This window comes from Vanellus vanellus (assembly GCF_965231255.1).
Source record: "Vanellus vanellus genome assembly, chromosome: 11".
Classification (NCBI taxonomy): Eukaryota; Metazoa; Chordata; class Aves; order Charadriiformes; family Charadriidae; genus Vanellus; species Vanellus vanellus.
The window spans coordinates 13226388-13253183 of record NC_138916.1 but is presented as its reverse complement, the minus strand read 5'-3'; the positions used below and the strand labels follow the sequence as shown (position 1 = coordinate 13253183).

Genomic DNA, 26796 nt, shown 5'->3' with positions numbered 1-26796 from the left:
GCCCCGTGGAGACTGTGGCAAGGCAAAGCTTGTCTGCCCGGCAGTTTTGCCTCGCTCAAGTTGAAGGCAGCAGCAGGTATTAGTGGATAAAAATATTTAGAAAGTCAGGGTTTCTTACTGTGTAAGCCTTTTAACTCTGCTGCCACGTTATTACTGGCTGGCGGTAAAGGCAGCCCATGTAAACGCTGCAGCAGCACGGCGTGAGGCAAACGCACCGGGGGAAGGCCGGGGCACCGCCGCCAGCCTCAGCGAGCGGCCGGGGCCGTTTGAACTTCCCATCCAGGGACGCACAGCCACAGCACTTACAGCCCAAGAGCGGGCGCCGGGCCCACCGCGCTCACGCCCGGATACGCGGTCACCGGCCCCGGCGCCACCGCGGCGAGCTCCGAACCGGGCGGGCGGGCGGCAGAGGCCTGGCCCGGCGCCTCGCCGGGGAGGCCCCTCCGGCGTGAGGGGGCGAGGCGGTACCGCAGCGGCGGGCGGGCGGGAGGGAGGCGGGTCGCCGTTGCTAGGAACCGGTTGCTAGCAGGGAGAGGAAACCGGCGGTGGTGCAGCGCGGATTGAGCTCCGTGTGCTACGGGCCGGGGGCGGGAGGGGAGCGGGCAGCAGCGGGTTCCGGGCGGAGCGGAGCCACATTGGGCAGCGCCGCGTGGGGTTGTGGGAGAAAGGGCCGTCCCCGCTGCCTCCTCCCCTTGCCAGCCCCCTTCCCCTCCCCCCGCCCGTCCTCCGGCCAAGATGTCTGACATGGAGGATGATTTTATGTGCGATGATGAAGAGGACTACGATCTGGTAGGGCGCGGGGAGGCGCAAGGGGGTTTAGCGGCACGGCGCGGTGCGGTGCGGTCAGGGGGCCTGGCGGGAGTGGCGCCGCCTCGGCCGGTGCGGCGCGTCCGCCCGCTCGCCGCAGTCCCGCTGGGTGCTGCCCCGTGAGGGAGCACTGACAGGATGAGTTTCCCTCCCGGGGAGGAGGGGTGGTGGCAGCGGCTGCGAGGGGCGGGTGCTGCTGTCGGAGCAGGCCCCGCCGGGCGCTCTGCCACCTCTCCGCGGGAAAAACAGGCCAACTTCGGCCCCGGGAAGTTAGCTAGGCCCCGGGCCGCCCCCCTCGGGCCCAGCCAGCCGGCGGCCCCGTTTGTCTTCCATAGGGGTCAGGGTGAGGGGAGGGCCCCGGCGCCATGCCTCTGTCCCTCCTCTTGCCTCTGGCCGGAGCGTCGGGCGCGAAGGGAAAGCCGTAAAGTTGGCTGTCCTCCTCCCCGCCCCTGGCTGCCAGAGGTCCGAGGGGTGTGGGTGTCACTCGTGGGCTTGCGTGAGCGTCAAACTGAGGAAAAAGTGGGGGGAAGAGAAAGGGGAGTGAGGAGAAATGGCCACACAGCCGGTTTCTGAAGGAAACCGCCATGGGTGTACCCATTTTTAACTTTTTGCCTTTCTGGTCTTAGCGAGCTTCTTGCCCTTTTTCCTTTTGTTTTTGGTTGGTTGGTTGGTTGGTTTTGGGGTGGTGGTGGTGTTTGCTTTTGTTTTTTTGGTGGTGTTTGCTTTTTTTAAATTGCAGGGTTTGGGATTTTTCGTGTTATACCCAGTTACATTTTATCATCGCATCTTGTTCTAAGCTTTTACAATTAGAAAAATGCTGCTTGCAGTTAGCAACAGACCAATTTATCAGGGGAAATTGGTAATATTGGATTGTTTTTATGTAACAAATCTTTAAATTATTAAAACCATATTTTTTTAATGAAACCATCTTGGGGGAGGTTAGTAAACTAAATAGCTGTCATATTTGAAACAAAATACCTTTTCTGTGCTGTGTGATTAGTTGTAATTCTTTTGCCGTTATCATATGTTTGAGCCTGAGGTTTGTTTGATTGTGCTTTTGCTTTTCTGAACTTTGCATAGGTTTTTAGAACAGAGACACTTTAAAAAAAAAAAAAAAAAGCTGTGTATGGTTGAGGCTTGAGAGTCGGTATTTCATTCATTTCAGGTAAACCTTTATTTACAGTACTGCAATTTAACTGAAAAAACACCAACACTTGCTTCTGGAAGACTTGCTTTCTAACAAATCATTTGATAATCGTTGCTACTTAGGAATTCACTTAAAAGACTTTTCTGACTTTATCTGAAATAGTTTCTGGGCAGTTTTTGTTATGAGCTGCTCAGAATGGCTAGAGTACATTGGATATAGAATAAAACCATCTGGGTTTTGTTTTGAGTTTTTTAAATTCACGTAAGAGTTCTTGTTTGACATGCATTGTCATCTTAACCTTATGAGCTGCTTGTATCAGTATTCCAGAAACTGTTAGTCTTCCATTCAAGTCCATGAAGGAATTCACAAACAAGCTTTCTGAAGGAAATACACTGAGAATATTACAAATATTTTGTTAATCCAGTTTGTTCCAAAATCGGTTTCCATTCATTTCCATTAACACTGAAATCCATGTCCTGATTTAAAATACTGTGTTTATGTTTCCATGTGATACAGTCAAAGCAATACTAAACACAGCAGAACTCATGTTGAATATCCATAACATGAGAAGCGGACATATAAAGAAACCATTGGAATTACATTTTTCTATCTTTAAATGTGGCTGTCTACATATAAATTTGAGTAAGAGTGCAGCTCTAAGCTCACAATGTGTTATGTCAGTTTTCACCAAGAATAATTGCTGGTCTAATGCTTTTTGGTTTTCCTGTGTTATTTTTTTCTGAAGTACTTTCTTTCTCCTTGGAAAAACCTTCCTGAAACTTCTTGCTTGTAGCAAATTTCAGCCCCTGACTGTAGTTACTTTTCCTGGAACATTTTCCATCATCGTTAATTACCACTAGCCCAGACCTTTCCAAAATTTAAAAATACTGCTGGTAATAATTAGGAGCATGTTATTTTTTTCTTTTCAGTATATAACTCACATGTAAAGCCTCAAATAATACTTAAGCTACATCTTTAAATGAAACAGTTTGTTAAATTTAATTTGGTTTTATAACTGATGAAAAAAAAAAAAAAAACAAACCCAGAATTTAAGAATCAAGGTATTCCAGCCATTCTAGTTTCAGCATTCTTGAACTAACAAACCATGATTAGATGTTGTTTTCAAATGTGCTTGAAACTGTAATTGCAATGTTCCACAAAATTATTTTGGAAAATAGTTAAGGGCCCTGAAGACAGGGCCTGATTTCTTCCTTTCATGTTGATATAAATCTAGTTAAATTAAGAGAAGACTATAAGGAGATGTGTGGTCCTCAAGTTCAGTGTAAAGGCTGCTGCAGAAGGGTTTGAAATAAAAAAATGGGTACAAGACAAAATACTCAGATAAGTACATAATTAAAAATAAAAGAGCACATATGAGTGTTGGTCAATATTTTTTTTAAGGAATAGGAGGAGAGGCAAAAATTACATAAACAGTTAATGAAAGAAGAAATAGCTATTTTGTCAAAATACAGTGTTGTGGAACTAGATTCAGATCTCCGAGGGTAGCTACTAGCATAAAAATAGTAGTTAAAAGAAGACTCCCAAAAAAGTTTTCATTTTGTCAGCTTTTATTAGAAGTGATTATGGCTGTTCCACTTTAAATGTGCTCTTGACCTGCTGGTTATGTAGAACCAGTTACACTTCCTTAAGTATGCAAATGTTTCACACTTGAACTGAAATGCGAACAGATATTCTGAAGGCCCAAATTTGGATTTTTGTATAATTAAAGTAATTACCACACTGTGAAACAACTGAAGACTGCCCACTTTACAGATCATAGTTGACTGTTTCTGCTTAGTTTTTCATTGGGTTAAAAGTCAATGTTTTGCATTTAAATTACTTCAGCTGCTGCTATAGAAGTTATATGTTGGGAGTCTTGACATCAGGAGAAAATTTCATTTATATTTGTGGGTGAATGGACCTAGATTCACAATTTGCTCGTAATGTACAGTGACAGCCTTGATTATAACATGGATTATTCCACTTTATGCTTCAATGAACAGAATAATGTTTACTGGTCTTTATGAAAACAACTCAATTTTAATTTCTAGTTTGGTGCTGTTAGATGCCTTATGATTTCAGTCCAGGTTTCTTTTTACTAGTTTCAGCTTGAGGGTGGATAAGGAGAAAGAGGGAAGGACCATTGTAAATTCCATTTTTGTTTTCAGTCTCAGACAAAAAGCTGTGTTTAGAATTGACTTTGAGACTAGGCTCAGCCTTTCTTCAGCAATTGATTCTTCCAGGCACAATGACAAACATTGACAGTTGTTGCAATACATCTACTTGATTTTTTTTTTGTTTTGTTTTAAATAAATAAGGAACTGACAAACATTGACAGTTGTTGCAATACATCTACTTGATTTTTTTTGTTTTGTTTTAAATAAATAAGAAATTTGTCTGCAGTGTTCATAATGACACATCTTAATGTGTTCTGAATTTCAACTTCAAAATTAATCTGGGGAAAGGATGGACAAATCTGTTTGCTGAGCAACTTGTCTTATTGTGTTACGGAGTTGTATTGTTTCAGTGCCTTCAGTAGAAGAGTTGTATACAATTCCAATGAACAGCCAGCAGTTTGCACCCCCATGAGATGGCTACAGGTTCACTAGGATTGGCATGGCTCAAATATGGGGAGCGTACCTTCAGATTATTGAGGGTTTCCCTTTTCAGGCTGTATTGACATTAGGAAATAGGTAGTCTTACTTTTTATTTCAAGCTGTCAGAAAGGCAGCTTAGTAAATGTGAATTGGTTTGCTCTATCTTTCCAACAAGAAGAAATATACTCCATTTCAGAAGGAATTTCTCTAGGTAACCAAACTTGATAAGCAATCTCATCAGTAGACAGGGAAATTTTCCTACCTTATATTGATGCATTTTTAATAGATACAGTTGAAATTTCATGCAGATATTGTCACCTCTTCCCAACTCTTTTATGTTTCAGTATTCATTTTAAAAAAATACATACATGTTTTGCAAACAAAAAAGTGATGATGCTGCAAAAATAAGCATTTAGAACTAAGGAAGTACCAAATCAAGCAGATGCACTTTACCCTCTTCTGTTTCTTTGTTGTGTTTAATTACATTAGTATGTGATTTTAAAAAAAAAAAAAAGTGAGCTTCAGAGGACATGGATGTACTGTTCCCTCAATTAATTACTGTTTTATATTTTGTATGGATTCGTTGTGTGTCCTGATATTTTATTTTATTCATTCTCTTCAGACTTATCTTTAAACACATAATTAATATATTTAGGGCTTATTTCACTCATTACCATAATGTCTCAAAAGGAAGTATTGAGGCAAAAAGCATGAGAATAATTAGTCAGTAAATTCTTTCCATCTGAACGTGGACAAGTGTCAATAAGTTCTTGGGGTTTGTGGGTTTTGGGTTGTTTTTTTTTTGAGAGAGAGTTATTTAGCACTCTGTTCAGAACAGAGCTCCCCAGGATCTGATATGCAAGGTGATGTTAAACAGAAGTAAATTAGATCTAAGTTATGCTAAAAACTGGACTTCTGGAAAAAGGATGTCTATAACTATAGGAGAGTTGTGTGATTAAGGTAGAAAGAAAAGGCGCTTCTTTTCGATACTCTTTACATGTCATAATACCATTTTTTGCTTTCTGTGCATCTTCCAGCTTCTACTAAAAAAAAATAAAGCAAAAGCAGAGCACTGTCTTTCCATGGAACTGTACTGACCCTGTTGCAAATTGCTGGCTTCACAGACTTCTTATTCCTGGTGTCACCCCGGTGTGAGCCAGCAAGCACTAGATGACTTGCAGAGTTAGTGAGTAGGAGCAGAAGAGCAGAGAGACCTGGAACGTGGAAAAGAAAACCAGGACTCCCAATGTATGGTTGAGTGGTTACAGACTTCTTGCACAAATCACACTTTTTTTTTTTTTTTTTTTTTTTCGGTCCCACGGTTTGTCTCTGTTCTTTTCCTACTTACTCTTTTGCATTCCAGTCTGATTGCTTTCTTTTTATTCATGTGCCCTGGATACCAGTTTCAAATGCACACAGAAACTGTTACTTGCTTTTTGTCCTGATGCCTGGGGGCCAGTGGTCTTGAAAGGAGGTTGTAGGGAGGTGGGTCTCTTCTTTCAAGTAACAAGATAGGAGAAGAGGAAACAGCCTTAAGTTGCCAGGGGAGGTTTAGATTGGCTATTAGAAAAAATTTATTCACAAAAGGGTTATCAAGCATTGGAACAGGCTGCTTAGGGAAGTGGTTGAGTGGCCATCCCTGGAGGTATTTAAAAGACTATAGGTGTGGTGCTCAAGGACATGGTTTAGTGGTGGACTTGGCAGTGCTGGGGTAACTGTTGGACTTAATGATCTTAAAAGTCTTTTCCAACCTAAACACTTCTATGATTCTAAGAGCAAATGCAAAGAAAGTTGTACTTAGTGCTGGGATGGTGTTCAGTTGGTCACTTTTGCAGCCACTGCATATAAGCTATGTGAAAATAGTGCATGTTTATTGTAGATTAAATGTACAATAAATTTAGCTGGCAAGCTAATATATTAATATATTGGGGAGTTATTTTCTTCTTTTTTTTTCTTCAGTTGGCCTCATTTGGGCATTTCTGTTGTTTTTTTTAGAAAAAAAAAAAAAAACACAACAAACGAGCTGTGCCCCCCTTCCCCCAAACCCACATCATTAGTGCTCTTGCAAAATACCAGGTCTTTGCTCCAAATCCTAGTGTTAGCAGACCTCCTAAATGCCATGGTTACGAAACAAAGTTAGCTAAGTAAAATCAAATTTGTACCAGACTTATTCTCAGAAACAATTGCACTTCATAAAACAAGAATGGTTTCAGTCACCCCAATGGTTGAAATTTGGTAAAATTACCAGCAATTGAAAATTGACAGTAATAAGTATTGTTAACAATGTCCTTGAAGGATAAATTTCTACAGAAATAGAACTGTTTGTATTGTGTCATTTGTCTGGAAAGTTATCCTCTGTATAGCTACTTTCCCTTTTATTTGAAAAAGGTTTGCAAATAGGAGTTTGGTTCCTGTACAGCCAGTCTATGATATACAGAGAAGCAGAAGTTGAGATTATCACTCCACTTCCTATGTAGAGGTTAGGGAAGTGCTTTAGGAAAGAGAGGAGACAAGAAAATTAGTAGCTAAACAACGGTAGTTTACACAAAATATTTATATATTTGTTTTTGTATGTGTTTAACTTTCCCAGGTTAATCATAGAATCATAGAATGGTTTAGAGTTGGAAAGGACCTTGAAGATCGAGTTCCAGCCCTCCTGCCATAGACAAGGACACTTCCCACTAGACCAGGTTGCCAAAGGCCATGTCGAACCTGGCCTTGGAACAGCTCCAGGGATGGGGCCTCAACAACCTCTCTGGGCAACCTGTTCCAGTGCCTTACAACCCTCAAAGTGAAAAATTTCTTCCTAATGTTTAATCTAAACCTGCCCTCTTCCAGTTTAAAGCCATTCCTTCTCGTCCTATCACTACGTGCCCTAGTAAAAAGTCCTTCCCCAGCTCTCCTGTAGGCCCCCTTTAGGTATCACAGTATACTAGGGATTGGAAGGGACCTCAAAAGATCATCTAGTCCAATCCCCCTGTCGGAGCAGGAACACCTAGATGAGGTTGCACAGGAAGGCGTCCAGGCAAGTTTTGAATGTCTCCAGAGAAGGAGACTCCACAACCTCCCTGGGCAGCCTGTTCCAGTGCTCTGTCACCCTCACTGAGAAGAAGTTTCTTCTCAAATTTAAGTGGAACCTCTTGTGTTCCAGCTTGAATCCATTACCCCTTGTCCTATCATTGGTTGGTACTGAGAAGAGCCTGGCTCCATTCTCATGACATTCCCCCTTTATATATTTATAAACGCTAATAAGATCACCCCTCAGTCTCCTCTTCTCCAAACTAAAGAGACCCAGCTCCCTCAGTCTTTCCTCATAAGGGAGATGCTCCACTCCCTTAATCATCTTAGTTGCCCTGGAAGGTACTGGAAGGCCACAATAAGATCTCCCCAGAGCCTTCTCTAATGTGCCACTTTAATCTTCTAGGATACCACAAACCTACCTGTAAATGTCACTGATACAGTGTTACACTCTCCAAGTTCATGTACCTTATTCTGTCTGTGAGGAGAGGTGCCATGCTTCAAGAATTTTGTATAATCTCTCAAGACCACATTGACTGCAGTGTTCTGAAACTACAGCTGGTTTTCTTGCCCTCCCTGGTCACCTGCTCCTCTGCTATAGCTCACCAGCCTCAGCACTGCCTCTGTATAAGCATTGGCCTGTTCACTCAACCCAAGCAGGACCAGCCAGCATCAAGGACTCATAGAGCATAAAATGGTGAATTGCTGCAATGAAGGAGGAAGGGGATGCTAGGACCAGAAATGAACAGGGGTAGTTGAGGAGCGCTGGATGCTCTTAACCTGCCTTTGCTGCTGGAGAAGCTGCAAATGGATCCATGTCCTAGAAAGGATGATTAAAGCTTGACTGCGTGTGTTCATTTTAGAAGTTGAGGCTTAATGTTTTAAAGCTGTTTACTAGACAAAATGAATTTTGTGAAAACTTAATACGTAATGTAATAAAGACTTGTAAATTAAATTGGTTCCTTGGTACTAATTTAACTTATTGAAATTATTTGAAAGAACTATGTCCCAGGCAGAATAAGCTCCATCTGAGGTTTTCTCTTCATAACAGTTGAGATAGTGTGGTAAATTTTCTTCCTCCCAAAAGTGACGTGATGAGATTGGATTGTTTATAACTGACTACATTGAGAACATGCAGATTTTCAAGTGAGCAATGCTTAAATAATGTCTTAACTTTTTTTTAACTACAATTTTTTTTAAAGATGCATCAGGGCTTTCTAATTTCATGAGTAATAATAAAAAAACCCCACTGAATTGATTTGAGCCTCTCAGGAAGGGAGAAATAAATGGGTTTCAAAGATCAGTTCTGAATACTCAGGCTTCTGTTGTTTTTGTTTGTACTGATAGCGTTGATCTTCATTTAAAAAATATCACCAAGATCTTGAAAAAAATTCTTACGCCTGTTACTTCTTTTTTTATGTCAGCTGGAGCTAAAGTATAGCACACAGGTGCTTTTATATCTTGAAGTTACAGTTAAGGGTGTTCTTCACCATGCAGAATATTAGGTCAAGATGGTATAGTAGAGATTTTGAGTAATGTAGAAATCCTTTTTGTAAACCTGATATTCTGCCTAAGTTTTGTGCACTTTTGTATTGGTACTGGGTTGTTTGATGCAACAAACCTTCTACCTAAAACAGTTGAGTTGGGGAAATTGTTCAGGCAGGAAGGAAATATGTTAAAAATGAGGGTGAGGAAAGGTTAGGCATTTGGTATCTGAATTTATTGTTAAAAGAACTTTTCTGTTTTCAGTACTTGGTAGGAAATGCATCTTTTTCTTAGCTTGAACTTCGAGGAAGACAGCTTGACACTTTTCCTTTCCACTTTCTTTCCTTTTGCTTTTGGCAAAAGCTGAATGTTCCCACATTCATACCATACTGCACTAAGCCATCTCTGCATCAAAAGAAGATAGAGTGCTTGTCCTTCTGAATTGATCAGCACTGGCATAATTAGCATCGATGCTTAAATTAAGATGCAGTATCTACATGGCTGATTTTTTTTTTTTTTCTTTTGATTGTCTAGAGATTCACGGCATTGTCTCATGCTTAGTTCATGGTTTTAAAGCTTTCTTCACAGCCATTAAGTCTAAATGTGTCTTGTAATGTAAGGTGCTTACTTTAAATTTTCTGGAAGTAGGAAAGCCCTGTCTCCCTTAGAGCTTTTAAGTCCATATCAGCATTCTAAATGGAAGGGACATCTTCAACTAAACCAGGTTGCTCAAAGCCCCATCCAGCCTGGCCTTGAACACCTCCAGGGATGGGGCATCCACAGCTTCTCTGGGCAACCTCTGCCAGTGTCTCACCACCCTCATAGTGAAAAATTTCTTCTTAATATCTAATCTGAATCTAAAAAAAATATAGCTGTGAGAACATAAAACACTACCTTTGATGCATTTCAAAGTGATTCCATTAGAAAAAAATGATCTCTAGACTTAACACTTATTCTTTATTATTGTCATGAAAATAGCTTTATGGGATATTTAGGTAGCATTGAGAAAAATGATCTGAAAAAATGCTTCCTGCATGAGTCCACATCCAGAATCACTGCCAGAGCTAAGATGGAAATTCAGATGTTTCTGGCTCTAGGCACAGAGCACATTGCTTCCTAAAAGGAATTAATTTAGTTTGCTCTCTTTTTATCTTTACAAATAGATGCTTCTGCCAAAGATATTCCTTATTGTTCAAGTTTAGGATAAACAGGACATCAGCTGATTACACATATCTTAAATGCTATGTTATTTAAGCTTTGGCAGCTGGCATCTTCGTAAGGTCACAGCTGTTGACATTATGTGCGTGGTCTTGTAGCTGCTCGATTGATGTTGGATCAATAGGGTAAAGAATTTACAAAAACAAGCTAACCAAACTGAAAGTCTGCCCAGTGAAATGAGACACTTCCTTCCTGTTTTCTTTGCAGTTTTGAGTATTAAGTTTTATAGTTCTCTGGAAATTCAGAAAACAGGTTTGTGGAATTCACTAGGCTTTTAAGTCCATTGGTTCTCACTAAATACTAATATTTGGTGTGAGTATAAATAAATACCAATGTGAGCAACTTGGCTACATGTAACGACTAGAAACATTAGCAGGTTGAAGGATAAATGTCTCAAGGACCGTGTTTAATAAAATGGGCCAACTGTGAGCTTCCATAATTAATTTTTCCATTAGAACTTCAGAAAACTCAAACTTTGAAAGATTTGCTTGCGCTGTAGGGAAGAGAGAGCTAATTTAAAACTTCTCTTTTGCCTCGTGTTTTTTTTCATTCCTTCCCATGGTTTTGAAGGAGCCCACTAATATTAGCAATATATGAACGGACAAAAGAATAAATGTGCCTGATGAAGAAGTGCAGTAAAAGAAGAAACGCCAACTTAAAGAAGGGCATGTGTGCATTATTTATATTGTTGCAAGGGAGGGTTACTCTGATGAGATTAACGTTGAGTTTTAAACAGATTCTGTTCTCTCCCAGTTCATCTCCCAATAGCTCAGCACTCTGTTGAGAGAAGTTGGCTTGAAAATGCAGAGGTGTGAAATATCTTTGACTTGTGTAAACATCAAATGAAATTATTATTTGACTATTGTTGGTTGTTTTTTTTTTTTAATTCAGACGTGCAACATTGTCCTTCATCAAAAGAAGATAAAATACTTAGGTTATTTCCATCATAAAAAGCATCAGAGTACTTTTTTTTAAATGGAAGTAATAATTGAAGTAAATTCTTTAATTTGCTTGGTGCTAATGTACATGATAGGTAACATTTGATTAAATTATTATGCCTATGCCCCACCCCACCCTCTGTGGCAGTATCTTTAGCATTTTCTCAATCATCTCCTGCTTCTCAGCACAGAAGCAGCTGGTGTTATCGTCATTATTCTTTCAATTTCCTCAGACAAGTATGAATCTTTATGGCATAAAAAGGCAGATTAGAGAGAGATTCATGGAAGCATTTTATGTCCTCTATTGCTGAATCATTACTTGTGTGGCAACTCAGACAGAGTCTTTTCTGTGGATGGCAAAGGTCATATAATAGAGTGCCTTTTAGAAGACTAGTGGCCAGTATGTTCTCTTCCCCATACAGAAATGACATATGCTATTAGGCATCTGTCCTTAAACACCAAAATTGGCAGAATTTTAATAATACAGTCTGTACTTGTCATAAAGGCGAAGTTGGTAGAGCTATGAGTTCATTAGTCCACAAAGAAATCTGTTGACAGGCAAGTGTTGGTGGATGGTGAGGTTGGCCTAGTAATGGGAGATTACTGTTACATGCTCTAAAACTGAAGATTTTTCTGTTAGTATACAAGTATTCTGTGTCAGTTTGAGCTATATGTCTTACTATATTTTATCTATTTTCATCAGAATATTAGATGTTCTGAACCTTTCTTTTTTTCTCTGATTTGTATTTGGTTTTTCTTTTTTCCTTAAAATGTAGGAATATTCTGAGGACAGCAATTCTGAACCAAATGTGGATCTGGAAAATCAATACTACAATTCTAAAGCTTTGAAGGAAGATGATCCCAAAGCGGCATTAAGCAGTTTTCAGAAGGTTTTCTGTCTTTGTATTTTATCTCTTGTTTTTATATTAATTCACATTTTAAAATATTTGCTTACCATTTGAGTTATTTTCAGGAATTTTAAGAGTAATGCTTATATTTTAACTTACTAATGTGCTAAGTTTATCATTGGGTGATTTAGACTCCTGTCTGACTGCCTTTCAGGATCATTCTTAGGGAGCATAAATAGAACATAGAGTAGTCCTATTTTATCGCAGAACTGGGGTTTTAATCTTCAGGATTTAGTAAGTTAATTAAACAGTCCTGAGTGTGTTTTCATGTGTCAACTATAGAAGCCAGATCCATTTGTTCTTTAAAATGAAATGGCATTTTCCCCAGTGTCTTACGTAATGTAAGTCACATAGAGTTTCTTTCCTTCAGTTTTAAATTTTTAATGTTTGTACACTGCCACCAGAAAGCAATATGTTAGATGTAACTTTTAAAAGAAAAAATAGATTTTGCATCTCGTGGCATAGTTATAGTGTGTAACAGTGTTATATACATGACTTGAAAGAAACTTTCTAAAATTTTTACTTACAAAACATTCCCTTAACTATGTTACATTAAAGCATAGAAGCCTTTCTCATATGTGAAGAAACTGTAGTAATTCAGAAGTGTAAATTTTTGACTAATTTAGTCAAGGGGTGGGTTGAGTCAGTTTTGCAGGGGGTGCTAGAACTTTTTTGTGTATATGTATTTATGGAGTGGCATTAAAGTTTATTGTTTGGTGTTAGATAGCACCACCAACAAAAATCTGTAAATAACAATTCACCCTCCCTACATCAGCAAAGCTGTGAAAACTAATAAGATACATACCCCTCACTGACTTTCTCAATAATATTAGGGAAGAGTAAAATTGAAGAACAGGGCAGAGTGAACCATTACTGCGTAAGGAACAAAGTGGGGGGAAAAGCCATGTATGGGATATGTATGTTTTAAAAAAGAGGCAAATCCATTTAAGTTTGAATAAAACTCTTGTAAATATTGTTTAAAAATTTTTTCTATTTCAGGTTTTGGAGCTCGAAGGTGAAAAAGGAGAATGGGGATTCAAAGCTCTGAAACAGATGATTAAAATAAACTTTAAATTGGTAGGAATTACAGCTATCACTTCAGAGTAATGGCATAAATATGTATTTGATCCAGAGATTTTAAGTTATTATTCTAATTTATGGCTATGACACCTAAATCTGCCAGAACTTGTCTTTTACAGCCTTTAATGGCTACTACAGACATTGCAGGGAAGTTATGTGGTGGTTGCAAGTCAAAGGCAAAATGAATGCAAAATAGCTGCTGTAGTCAGCTGATACTCACTGAGAGTTTGAGGCTCAGTCCTTGCTATCCTTAGGTGTCATACCACTGAAACTGGTAATGTTTCTATATATACGTACTTCACCAGAACAAACCAGTGAAAAATTTATATGCTGCATATGGAACCATTCCAAATAGTTGTATAGCCAGCTCTGTTTTCTTCACTAAGTATTTTAAATGTCTATTCCATGCAGTCTTGCTGAAGCTATTCCTGATTCTGCTGCTTATGACTAAAGTGGTGATGTAAAAGTTCTAAAAGCAACCACTACTGCATAGTCTTTCTGTTATGCTTTCTTTTCTGTATGTGCATCTGCAAGACGTAACTCAGGTTTTAATAATTAAAACAAAAATTATAACATAATTTTGTTTTTCTTTTAGACTAACTTTCCTGAAATGATGAACAGATATAAACAGCTATTGACCTACATACGGAGTGCAGTTACAAGGAATTATTCTGAAAAATCCATCAATTCTATTCTTGATTATATCTCTACTTCCAAGCAGGTTAGATCATCAGTTCTTTCATCTTCATGGTTTTCCTTTTTGCGTTTTTAACTGTGGACTTTTTTTGTGTATGGTAGTCCATTGGGTTTGGGTTTTTTGATCTTAATAGGAACATTTGCAGTAGTAATTTGTTGTCATATTGTTAAAATAGATTTCCCACATTTAATGGATTCTATCAACACATAACTTTTCATAAATTTGTCTTTTTTTGGCAATGTTTACCTGGAATGTCTATGCTAATAAGTAAAGTATATACTTTTTTTTAGCATAGTAGCTACACACTATAAGTGTCTTCTCAAATATAATTTGTAATTAAATAATACTTTTTATTTTGTGGGGAGAGAGGAAGCTTTGAAAAACTTTGCAATGAAGTGTTGGTGTTAAATACTGCCTGTCTTTGAGTGTACTGTGCAAGCTAGGTAGATGTTCATAGATACACAGACCAGCTCCTTTTCTTTTGTGTTGTTGTAAAGCTTTACAGAGATCAGAAAGGTCCCCTAATTGACTACCTGGAAGTAGCGCCCGCATATGGAGGATTACTGGTCTATAGCGATGACTCCTCTGTCATTATCACAATCCTACCTATCCTGCCACGCATAGGAAATGAAAGTTTAATAGTTGAATAATGGTTTACTCTTAAGGTCTAAAGGATTGTCTTAGACTATACCTTGTTGGCAGAGGTCAGTGTGTTTGGTCTAAATGCAGCTGGAGCCAGACCTGGAGGGACAATCTGGAACTCTTATCTTGATGTATAGCCACAGATCTGTTATCCCCAAAAGAACAATGGCCATAAACAATACTAATGCATTCTCTGTAGAACCTTTGTTAAAGGCCTTACTCAGCACTTTGATTTCCATTTTGGATGTTGTATTTTGGGGTTTTATGCAAAGAAACAGTTTGATGTGCTCAAGTGCTTTCTTCCACACAGCATTGATAGCATAGAAAGGAGAAAGCGTCTTTTCCTCTGACCGTTTCTCTCTTTTTGTAAATCGTATTTTCTTTTTGATATGTAAATTATTTTTGTTTTTCTCCTTTTAAGTAGGAGCAATGTTGCCTGTTACTGTCTTTTGTTACACAACAGAAGAGTTTTATTACTTGGTTATGTAAGATGGGCTTGTATAAGGTGGATTTCATTTTTCACTAGCATGATAGATGGTTGCAAACCTTAGAATGTGAATACTTTTTCATTATATCTATTTCATATAAGAAAAGCAAGTGTACTTTTGGTACGTTAGAAGCTCTTTACAATTTAAAAGCAGACATTCAATAAGATGCAGATAGCTTTCTTATTTTGAAGTTCAAGCATGCACTTTTAGTTTGTTCAGATTGACTTTATTAACAGGTACAAATTTGCTGTTTACAATTATAGAATTCTGATTTTTTATGTCAGATGGATTTGCTTCAGGAATTCTATGAAACAACACTTGAAGCTCTGAAAGATGCTAAGAATGATAGATTGTGGTTTAAGACAAACACAAAGGTAAAATACATAACTTACTGGTTTTTGCTTTTGTTTGTGACAACTTCAGCTAACTCTTATAAATTATAATTGTGAAATCTTAATAGACCGTAGTACTTCAACTTTTTTTTTTCGTTACAGCTTGGCAAATTATATTTAGAACGAGAAGAATATGGAAAGTTACAAAAGATTTTGCGTCAGCTGCATCAGTCATGCCAGGTACCTTTATGTTCTAAATCACTGTAGCTTAGTAAACAACATTGATTTTTTTTTTTTTTTTTTTTTTTACATCTGTTGTTGGCCTTTGAGGCATGTTGCTGAGCTTTAGTACAGAGGGAAGAAATACTGTGCCTGCTTTAATTTGCTATCTGTTCGATAACATAAACAAAAAATAAGTTTTTAAAAAGTGTTTTATTCCTTGCTTAAAGATGATTTAAAAAAAATTATTCGCACTTGCTCAGGTGCAAGGATGAGAAGCACATACAAATAATCTCTAACACATAGACATTTATTTTAAAATATAGTGAAGATTCCAAGTGAGCTTTACTCAAAACTGAAAGTACAGTTGCTACTTTCCCATTTGGAAGGGGGAGGAAACCAAATTAGCCATGCAGCCGGCTGTGCTTGTTTGTGTCCCCTTTTCTTCCTCCAGCATGGAAAACGGGTTGCAGATATCTGGGAAATGCTTGTTATAGGCAGCAGAAGAGTTGTGTGTATTGTCTGTATATATGTATGTGTGTCAGTCATTGCATTTATATACTGAGAGTGTGGTTTAAAGAAAGAGGAAAAGAATAAAGGGCAAAGTTCTGAAAGCTGTTATAAAGAAAACATGTAATTAAAAATACTGACTATATTTAAAAAGGGCTTCAAAAATTTGCCTGTGGTAAGTTCTTTGAGTATTATGTTTTGTGTTAATAGTTATATCAAAATTTTAAGTGTTAGGAATATCCTTATTTCTGACAGGAAATTACTGAGAATATTTGGTAATCTTTTTTTTTACTAGTATAAAACTGAAATTGCTGTTCTCTTGAAATTTCACAGTATTTATTACTTAATCTATCCTAGACTGATGATGGGGAAGATGATCTAAAAAAAGGTACTCAACTGTTGGAAATCTATGCTTTGGAAATTCAAATGTATACAGCACAGAAGAATAACAAAAAACTTAAAGCACTATATGAACAGTCATTGCACATCAAGTCAGCCATTCCTCATCCACTGATCATGGGAGTTATCAGAGGCAAGTTAATCTTGAATTTTTCATTTAAGTTCTGTTGCATAGATTAGTTCTAAGAAAATCTGGTAACTAATGGGTTTTTTTGAGTTCCAACTATAAAGACAAAGGATAGAATCATAGAATCATAGAATCAGTGAGGTTGGAAGGGACCTTTAAGATCATCAAGTCCAACCATTAACCTACCCTGATAAAAACACCACCACTCCTAAACCATGTCCCTAAGCACCTCATCTACCCTTTTCTTAAACACCTCCATGGATGGTGAATCCACCACCTCTCTGGGCAGCTTATTCCAATGTTTAATAACCCTTTCAGTGAAAAAATGCTTCCTAATATCCAATCTAAACCTGCCCTGACATAACTTGAACCCATTTCCTCTTGTCCTGATCCTGCAGATTCAGAGGCAGACAAACCATATGTGAAGAGAGGACTACAAATGCAGTGGCTACAGTCTCATCATTTAATGTTTGCCTCCTGTAGGACTTCAGCTCTGCTGTTCTGGTGCCTAAGCACCAGCTGCACTGGTCAGAATGGCAATTCAGTTGGCTACATGTACTGTAGGAGAGAAGCAATACAATAACAAGAGGAAGACTTTAGCTGTTTGACAGCATGGCAGACAACAAAGGATAAATGCAAAGGCATTTGCAAAGTATAAAAATAAAGCCTTGACGGGACTGCCAGCGGCAGGGACTGGTATTTCTGCAATCCCCTTTTGTAAATTTGTGCTTGATATCTCACCTCACTAAAATTCATCAGGAACTGAAGAGCTTTAAAAAATACTATTTGTTATCTTTAACGATGAATTATAGTGGAAACATGCCACGTCTCTTGGAAAAAATACTTTCTCCAGAATACTGCTGGGCATTCCCTCTTCCGCTGGTGTAGGCACTTGCACAGTCAATCAGGCATCAGTGGGTACTTCAGAAACAAAAGGGGATATAGAGTATTTCTCAATTTTTCTATGTGGTTTTGCTCAACAGATTGGGAAAATTCCATAAATATAGGAAGTTCGTTGCCTTTGAAATGGAGCTAAATTCCATAATAGTTTTTACAGTAATTTAACATAAGGTTAAATAATTATTGGCTGTGAGGATTAGTGTTCTTTTAGGTTTGTGGTGTGGGTTGGGTTTTGTTTTTTCTTCTTTGGAATGGGTTTCTTCAAATGACAATGCTGTATGTGAAGGGCCTAATGCTCTTTTTTCCCTAGCAATTTCAGAGAATGAAAAGACTCCTGAAAATATTTCAATAATCTATTTAGAAATAGCGTGGAACTTCTGAGTACAATAATTGTAGTCAGCAACAAGCACTCAGTGTTCCTTTTCTCTTCATCTGTGTTTTCTTTTCAGAATGTGGAGGCAAAATGCACTTAAGAGAAGGAGAGTTTGAAAAGGCACATACTGATTTTTTTGAAGCGTTTAAGAATTATGATGAATCAGGGAGCCCCAGAAGAACCACTTGCTTAAAATACTTGGTCTTAGCAAACATGCTTATGAAATCTGGAATAAATCCGTTTGACTCTCAGGAGGTATATTTTTTTTTTTCTTTTTCCTCCCCCACCTCCCCGTCTTTTCTGAATTGATAGGGAAATTGTCCAAAGATGCAAATGGAAAATAATATTTAAAATCTAAACATGCATATTGTGTTCTCTGTTCTGTGTAGGCTAAACCATACAAAAATGATCCAGAGATTCTAGCAATGACAAATTTAGTAAGGTAAGATTTTAATTTTTCTGGAGAAGAGAACAAAAATTAAAAAGATAGAGTGTATAAACCAGAAGTGAAATATTTTTAGAGGTGGCTTTTCTCTGCACAGCTAACACAGTTATTTCATAAATATTGGGCAAATATTTGTAGACTGTTATTCTGAAGAAAATTCTATTGACTATGACATACCAAAGTACTCATACTATACCAGGTACAGGTATAGAAGCATGCTGTTGTCTTCTACTGTGGTGAATTTCTTATGGAGTGGCAAAAACCTCATTTCTTCCCTTAAATAAAGTTGTCCTACCTTGTATTGCAACTGGACTTTAGGGTTTGGCTGATTATATTTGAGAAACTGAGATGATTGACACCAAATACCAAAGCCAATAGAATAATTGGATGCATGGATATCTCATGATTACTAAAGGAATTTCATAATTTAGGACTACCAAACTGAACTCTCAAGTGATCTCCCCTGTCCTTCAAATATGTGAAAATCAAAAGAATGCTCCATTACTTCTTGGAGGCAACTGTGGTGTGAGAACTTTTAGGTATTAAAATCATCAGGCAAAATAAATTGAAGTGAGGCAGTTTTTATATACTGTGCTGTGAAGCGAACCTGTGCCATCCACTTTCTCCTGCCTTTGCTTTATCAAGTAAAAAAAATGAACAACGTGTAGGAAAATGTCCCACCTTTTCATTACATAGGAAGGAATGCCTGCTCACGTTTGGAAATACAGAGTTGATCTCAAGTTGGAACAAACCTGATACTGCTATGGTGCTGCACCATTCTATGCATACACATTGTTTCTGAAAGTGAGGATGTTCAACCATTATTGACATAATGATGAATAAATGATTTGGCAGTTTATTAAGGGACTATTTCCAATAATTCTACTTCAGACATTTCTACTTCACTGTCACAGTTTCATGTGAATTCGAGGCAGAAGGAACTCCAGATGGCCTTACTGAATCTGACTTTATTCATTTTTCTAATTTGTATCTTTATATCTTGACATTTGAGTATAAGTGCTTCTTTAAAATTAATAATGCAATTAAAGCAGTGTAGATAAGAAATATGCAGAAGATACATTCAATACCAAAGATTACAATTATGTTTTTCGTTCTTCCTGTACTCTACATTGGGAACTCGAATGTTTTACATACAGTAAAAAAGAGACTTCTGGAATAAACAATAAAATATACTTAACTGAAATTCCTTTCAATTATGAAGTAAAATTTACTGGTTTCATGTGTCCATTCTACTCGTATAACTCCATTTATAAACATCTCAAGTTCCACCTGAAACTTAACTGGCCTTTTTCTTGCCCATTTTACTGATAATAAAGGATGGCTTTTTTTGACCATTTTAAAACAATTTGAGTACAGAGACTATGACAGAAAAATAGATGATATTTTAAAAATGTTTGGTTAGTATTAAACAGAAATTGAAAGCATGTATTGAACACTATGTTTTTCAGGTTAAATATTGATAACCTGTAGCTTAATATAACTAAATTACTGTGTAAGTTTGGTTGGTAGAGAGTCCCTGTTACAGCTGACTGTTCCTGTAAGAAAAGATGATATATTTGAATTGTAAAACCATTATATTTCAAGTAAAAGGTCTTGTTTCAATGGTTACAGCACTTACCTTTAAATGATGCTGTGGTGCCACTACTGAACAATAAGTGTCTAAATTCACCTTCTTCCTGTAATCCTTTCTCACATCACAAGATTGACTAGTTAAACAATATATAAACAAGATTGAGTAGTTAAACAATATATATACTAAAAATAAGCTATAAATAAAAATATAAAAAGTAATATTATGCCAGAATTATTGATGATTAATCCTGGAAGTCAGGATTTCTTCCATCTTCCAGTATTTTTAGAATTCAGCTTAAGATGGACATTCTAGTAACAGTAACAGCCTTCTACACTCTTTTTAGCTCTTATTTGTTCCATAAAATATGGCTCCATGGAGCCAAAATTGAGGTAATGATACTTTTCAAAATTGGCTATTTTGAAGGTCTAGGCTTTTTTAAAGAATAACTTCTTAAATTACAAAGGTTTTGAAACTAGAGTGCACTTGTGGAATAACTAAATACTCATACTAAACTTCTGTAAATGCTACTAAAATTGAAATAGGAGAAAGGCCATTTCTGCTGCATCTCATCTTGAAATAATTTTTCCTTATAAAGGTTCTGAATATAATTATTTGTGACCAACACTGAATACAGGGGTTTTTTTAGAAGTTGTAGAACAAAGTCTTACAAGCCTGTTTTCTAAAAAATAATAATTTAGTCTCTTGTTTTTTTTCTGAAGTGCCTATCAGAATAACGACATCACTGAATTTGAGAAGATTCTGAAAACAAATCATAGCAACATCATGGATGATCCCTTCATAAGGGAGCACATTGAAGGTATTTTTGCAGGCTATCTTAATCCGTTTTTCTTTTTCACTGCTTTTTTTCCCCCACATGGCTTATTTTTCTTTTTGGCAGAATGAGAGTTCTTTTGTAATTACTCTTGGACGATTCCCTTACTGTTTCCAAGTTCTTTAGAAATTGGTCAAGGCCAACATGCATCCAGGCATGTAAAATGACTGTGAAGAATTGCAGGTATGATGAAGAAAGTTCTAGCAAGAGTGGATAGTCTAAGACAATATCTGCAGTGGTGTTAGGCACTGAATATTTTTTCCATTGGAAAGATTAAATAATGGCAACCCTTACTTGTAAAGGTTGTTTGTGTCAGTCTCAGCAGTTAGATGTTTGCTAGTTTATAAGGTTAATTTTCTGCTTCAAATTAACGACAAAATATATAGACAATGTAATGAAGGTTGCATTAATAAATGTGTAGTAATAAAGTATATAATAAGATACATAATGTACCTAATGCATGTTGAAAACAATGTTGAGGTTTATCATACCTATACTTAATAAAACAGGGGAACACACTAACACATGCCTATCCATTCCATTAACATGATAAAATAAAGTTACCCCCTACATTTGTCATGTATCTGAGAATTTAAAAGTCTCTCTTTGCTTGAATATAGTGTCCAGTTTTTCAGGTAACTACTGTTTTCATCAAGAATAGGGCTTACTGTGGCATTGCAAGGTCATTTAGGTGGATAGTTACATGACAGAAAAGAGTTAAATCCAGAGACCTGGTTTTCTTACGCTTCTTGTTTGTAAAAGAGAACATGGCAAACAGCAGGGGAAACTAAATATAACCCCTCTACTGCTGTTGCATGTCGACTACTGGTAAGCTTCAAAGTCTTGTAAGGAGACTCTAAGATTAGAGAGATGGATGCTTAAGGAAGAAAGTATGACAGAACTGGAAAGCAAGAGAAGGAGGACAGTTGAATCAAAGGAGTGATGAGAATCTGAGTTTCACCCCCTAGATGATAATAGTCTGCTGGTGATATGCAGGTTCAAAAAAGACCTTCTCGTCTTTTTCACTCAGTAGGAATACAGAACGTGTCTGTCGTTATAATGTTTACATACCTTGCCCGATTGTTTTACTCTCCTTTAGTTTTATTGAGATACATAACCTGGTCTTCAGTATTATTTTTCATTATATAAACAGTCCTTGAGTAACTAGTTAAGTAAAAATGGATCTAGCGCTTTTTCTGTTAATTTACAATTGTAATTTATGCGTTCATTTTATCAAAATTTTCTTTAGCAATGTAAAAATTTCTAAAACAATGGTTGCACCTTCTTATCTAATAAAAATCAGTCATTTCATGCAGACTCTGTTTAATACTTCTTCAGTTCCTCATCATAATTACATCATTAGGCCCGATCTTTTAACTTAAAATGTGAATATTTCCCATGAAGTTAAATGCACGCAGACTTAAGTTTCAGAGCCTTAAAAATACCTCTTCTCACTTTTGTACAAGGCAAGCATTCTAGCCATAAATTAGAGGGGCAGACATAACATGCAATAATCTGTATGATTTATCCAGTTATTTTGAATAATTTAAATTTTTATCAGGGAATACGTTGTGCTTCATGTCTAAAAAGTTTTTAACTCTATCTGTCCATCTTCAGACTTACATATTGCTTGGGTTCCTGGAAAAGGAGGATTCTTTTATTTTCCTGTGCGTCCCCACCTCACTGAATTACTACCTTAAAAGATAATGGTATTTAGGATATCTTTCTAGATGGAGCTGTATTGCATCTTTATTGCAGTACTGTTGTTTTTACAGTATTTATTTTTTCTTCTCTTACAGAGCTTTTGCGAAACATCAGAACACAAGTGCTTATAAAATTAATTAAGCCTTACACAAGAATACATATTCCTTTTATTTCTAAGGTAAGTGTCAGTGGAGCCTTGCATTTGCTTAAGTTAATGATTAATTGTGAATAAAAGCTGTAAAATAAATACAGTGCTTCCAGAAATAGAACATCTAAAATATAATCTAAACCATAAAGCAGTACTGATGCACTACTGGCAGCTTTACAGTGCAAAAATGTAAATTTCAAAGTGTCGTCCAAATGCTTTTTATAATATATACTACGATATACTTCTAAAATATTCAATTAGCGTATTCTACTTGATGTAGAAAAGCACTTTTCTGAAGAGAAAAAGAAAAAGTGAAATTTGTATAATTCAAAATGTAATTAGAAACGTAAATTTTTTTGAAGATAAAAATTGAAATTTTAATTCCATGTGTTCAAAAGATACCTTCAAATGTCTGCGTTGTAAAGAGTTACGGAACTGTGGTAATTGAACAAAATGACTAGAGAACCAGAATCACTGATTTCATTCCCTAACCTGGAAAGAACAAAATCAAAACCCAGTGACAATAGATGACTGTTTCCATCTCCTGCAAGTCTGTGATTTTTCTTTCAAAAATTCACAGCGTTTCAAAACATATGATGAAGTATTAGAGATACCTATTTTTATGCTTAAATTCTCTTCAGAACTCTGTACGCTTTTTTTTTTTAAGCTAGCTTTAACATTTGTAGAACTTGCTTGAGCCAGAAGATGCAATTTGCCCTCTAAATGATTTTGAGTACGGTAAGAAACAGAGGTGAAACCAAATTCTGTATATGAAGATAAAGATTGGAAGGGTTTAATGTTGCAAAACAGTAGCAGCATAATGACTTTTCTGTTTCTTTTAGGAGTTAAACATAGATGTAGCTGATGTGGAAAGCTTGCTTGTGCAGTGCATATTGGATAAGTATGTACTTTATTCTTGATTACTGATCTTTACTTTAAAATGATCAAAGTGTAGAAGAAGCAACAAAACAATATTTTTGTGTATTGTGACAATACTGGTTGATTCTAGAACTGAAAGGTAATGATGCTGACTTTGGATTTGCTTAGCTTATGAGCAGTAAAGTATATTTGTAAGACGTGAACCAAGAAAATTACAGAGAGATTGAGTGGCATGTTTTTACTTTAATTTTTAATTATGTAATAAATTACTTGAATTATTAAGAAATTATGAAAATTATTATTCTTAGTAATTGCTGCTTATACCCATGTATATTTTCGAGTACATTTTCAAGTTGACAAATTAGGAGTCTGCTTTCCTTGACTGGAAAAACTTAACTACAATTCGTAAAATTTTTTGGGAGGGTAACTTGTATCTCCTAGGAAAATATAATCCATGCATGGGTTTATATTTTAATTTCTTTTACATAAATCTCCATATTTCATGATTCCTTGCCTTTCAGGAACTGTTTACCTTATGTTGCTTCAGACTTTATATGTGGGTCATAGCTAGGGAGATAATATATGCATTGCCCAATGAATTACTTCATTTGATTTCCAATCATGATGACAACTAAATAGGCAGTAGTACCTAGGATAATATATTATAAAAGTGCTGAATTCTGAAATGGACTTTGTGTGTCTTGTGTAAGGCAACCTCTTATTTTACCTCTGATTTATCGTTAGCTCCTATTTCCATGTGGATTAGCAATTTATAGTTATTTATTTATTTACTTCTAGCACTATACATGGCCGAATTGATCAAGTCAACCAGCTCCTAGAACTGGACCATCAGAAGAGAGGTGGTGCACGGTATACTGCGTTAGATAAATGGACCAACCAACTAAATTCTCTCAACCAGGCTGTAGTCAGCAAGCTGGCCTAACAGAAAACAAGCTTTTACAAACGTACTTAAGGCAACAGTGCAGTGATGTAAACCTTAAAAGAACTGGGAATGGCAAAACTACTGTCGGTTGGTGTGCCCTGAAATTATTGGAGTTATGGCAGAAGTGCTTTTTTGATCAGCTGGTTTGTGTTTTGCTGCTGCATTTATCCCAAGAAAAAAAACAGCTTTAATCTCCAGAAGAAAACCAAAATACTATGGGATTTATGCTGTATTGACATCTTGCCCTAAACATACAACATCCTACTAATTTGTCAAAGGGCAATTAATGACCAGAGAGAAGATTTTTGTCATGATTTTAAATACACTGACACGTTACTGTTGGTTAAATTTAAACATGTTTTACCTGCAGAAATTCTCACAGAAATAACCTGCAATAACTTGAAATGCATACCCTTTTGAACACTTCCTTTTCTCATGTATAAATTGAAATGTTTGCTGCATTTTGCAAAATGTCAATTCTCCAAAAATGTGTCCGTATATTTCTGTACCTGCAGTGTAGTAAAGGTTTAGAAGAAACCCCATAATTATAGTGGCATACTGTCACTTAGGTTTCAAGCAGCAAAATAAACAGTGCAGTTCAGAAATTGTACAGTTTGTTTCTTGACGTGCTTTCATTATACTTGATTTTTACTTTTATTATTTTTAAAAGAAAGTAGGTGTTACTTCATCCTCACCTCACTTATGAAGGACAATATGGAGATTTTAAGTCTAAACCTTGGTATGTTTGCTGTTGATTTCCCCCCCCCCCCCCCCCGAAATTGTTAAACGTAAATACTAAAGAGTTTAAAAGCTGACATTTAGCAGTCTTGCTAACTGACTTTTTATCTTGCAAGATACCAAACTGTTATCAGTCCTCTCTAGTTGAAGTTGGTGGGTATTTGGCACTTCTCAGGAATATGCTCAGTTTTTATTTTGCTATTTCAAGAATACGCGTTTGCCTGGCAGTACCCTGCAAATAGAAATGCGGACCATACTTGTTATCTCTCTGCCTAATCTTTGGTCTTTTTGACCGAATTCAGTGTATATAAAAAGACGCTGTGTGTACAGAGTGGGGACCAAGTACAGTGACCTCAGTAATAATGGAATCTGTTCTGTCCCAAATGTCTGATTGTATTGTAGTCCCTTCAGAGCTGCTATTCAGGTCCTGAGGTCCTACCACATAGCAGGCACATGCCTTTCATGTCCTAAGATTTTGGGATCATCAGATCCATTTGAAATACAGAGCTGCAGTGTTGACCACATCAACTTTTCTCCCTGTAGCAGTTTGTTTGGAGCTGATAGAAAACTTCTCTTGCAGGTCTCAGAAATGTAGAAGAAATTGTAGGGTCGCTTCTTCCATAACTGCAAGTGTTCCATTTTAAAGCTGAGGGTATGGTGTAATGGTGTACAAAGCCATGCCACACATAGTCATTGTTATAGTAGAAGGAACAATATGAATGTAGAGCAATTAACACCACCCCAAAAATACTGAAAAAGCCTAATAAGTGACACGTCCATCACATATGTGCAAGACAGCATGGTGAACTCAGTGTTCTAGGGTAGGATTTAAATTGGTAACAGTATAATTAAATACGATAAAATTAAGTTTCACCTGAAGAATAGTTATGCCCCTCAGAAAATTATTTTGCTCTGCAGTTGTCAAAGCAAGTGATTTTTTCCCCCCCCCCTAGTGTTTACACAGTAAAAGTTAATGTGTTGCATGAGTAGTGTGATGGTGAATCTTGGGTGAGCATTTCCCCTTCATTGATGCATATTTTTACCAATAGGTGTTTTTAATTTATCCACATACTTAAAATAATATAAAATATGAATATAAATTGAACTTAGTTTTTAAGCAAAGGCAAAGATTTTCCTTCATAAAATCTTTAGATAACATTTACTAAAGAACATTGTTCATATTTTGTTTCCTTGTAGTGCTGTGATGTATAACATCGTTTTTACTTTGAAAATTCCAGTAAGATCTGGTGATGTGAAATTTAACTTAATAATACTGCACCATGATTGGGACCCTTATCTACAGATCCAGAGACTTTAATTTGGATAGCCAGTCTTGCAAGTTTCTCCTTCCCATGGGGACAGTGACAGCTATTTCAGCGTGTTTCCTTCTCTGCCATTTCCTGCTACCTTTGCTGGAACAACTACTCTCTTCTAAAGGAGGGGAAAAAAGAACTGTGCATAAACTTAGTATCGCTAAAAAAAAAAAAAAAGTCATCTTGGCTTTGTCTGTTGGAATCGATGTAACCTTCCCATCCCAGCTATGTCTGTTGGGGAAGCATATTTGGACTTTTTTTAAGAAGAAAAGGGGAATACTGCAGTAAATCTTGTCCTATCCAGCTAGTCCCCTT

At 36.9% G+C, this 26796-nt stretch overlaps 1 protein-coding gene across 3 annotated transcripts; it reads left to right on the top strand.

Moving 5' to 3' along the window:
- Positions 1-708: 708 nt before the first annotated feature.
- On the top strand, positions 709-25040 carry COPS2 (COP9 signalosome subunit 2). Of its 3 annotated transcripts, none has more exons than XM_082488842.1 (13): positions 709-789; positions 11987-12100; positions 13118-13195; positions 13794-13919; positions 15310-15399; positions 15520-15597; positions 16444-16618; positions 17962-18140; positions 18275-18327; positions 20644-20741; positions 22556-22638; positions 23451-23509; positions 24286-25040. In XM_082488842.1, the coding sequence occupies exons 1-13, from the start codon at positions 736-738 to the stop codon at positions 24428-24430; spliced, it is 1332 nt and encodes a 443-aa protein (XP_082344968.1). In that variant the 5' UTR covers positions 709-735; the 3' UTR covers positions 24431-25040. The 3 variants fall into 3 exon arrangements, with proteins under 3 accessions (XP_082344968.1, XP_082344967.1, XP_082344969.1); XM_082488841.1 differs by having other exon boundaries at positions 15289-15399; XM_082488843.1 differs by lacking the exon at positions 15310-15399.
- The last annotated feature ends 1756 nt before the right edge of the window (positions 25041-26796 follow it).

Excerpts from the sequence above, each read along its gene's own strand:
- COPS2 (XM_082488841.1), top strand. The coding sequence starts at position 736 with ATGTCTGACATGGAGGATGATTTTATGTGCGATGATGAAGAGGACTAC. Across the intron at positions 790-11,986 it reads ATGAAGAGGACTACGATCTG|GAATATTCTGAGGACAGCAA; the intron begins GTAGGGCGCGGG and ends CTTAAAATGTAG. Across the intron at positions 13,920-15,288 it reads ATATCTCTACTTCCAAGCAG|AATTCTGATTTTTTATGTCA; the intron begins GTTAGATCATCA and ends TTACAATTATAG.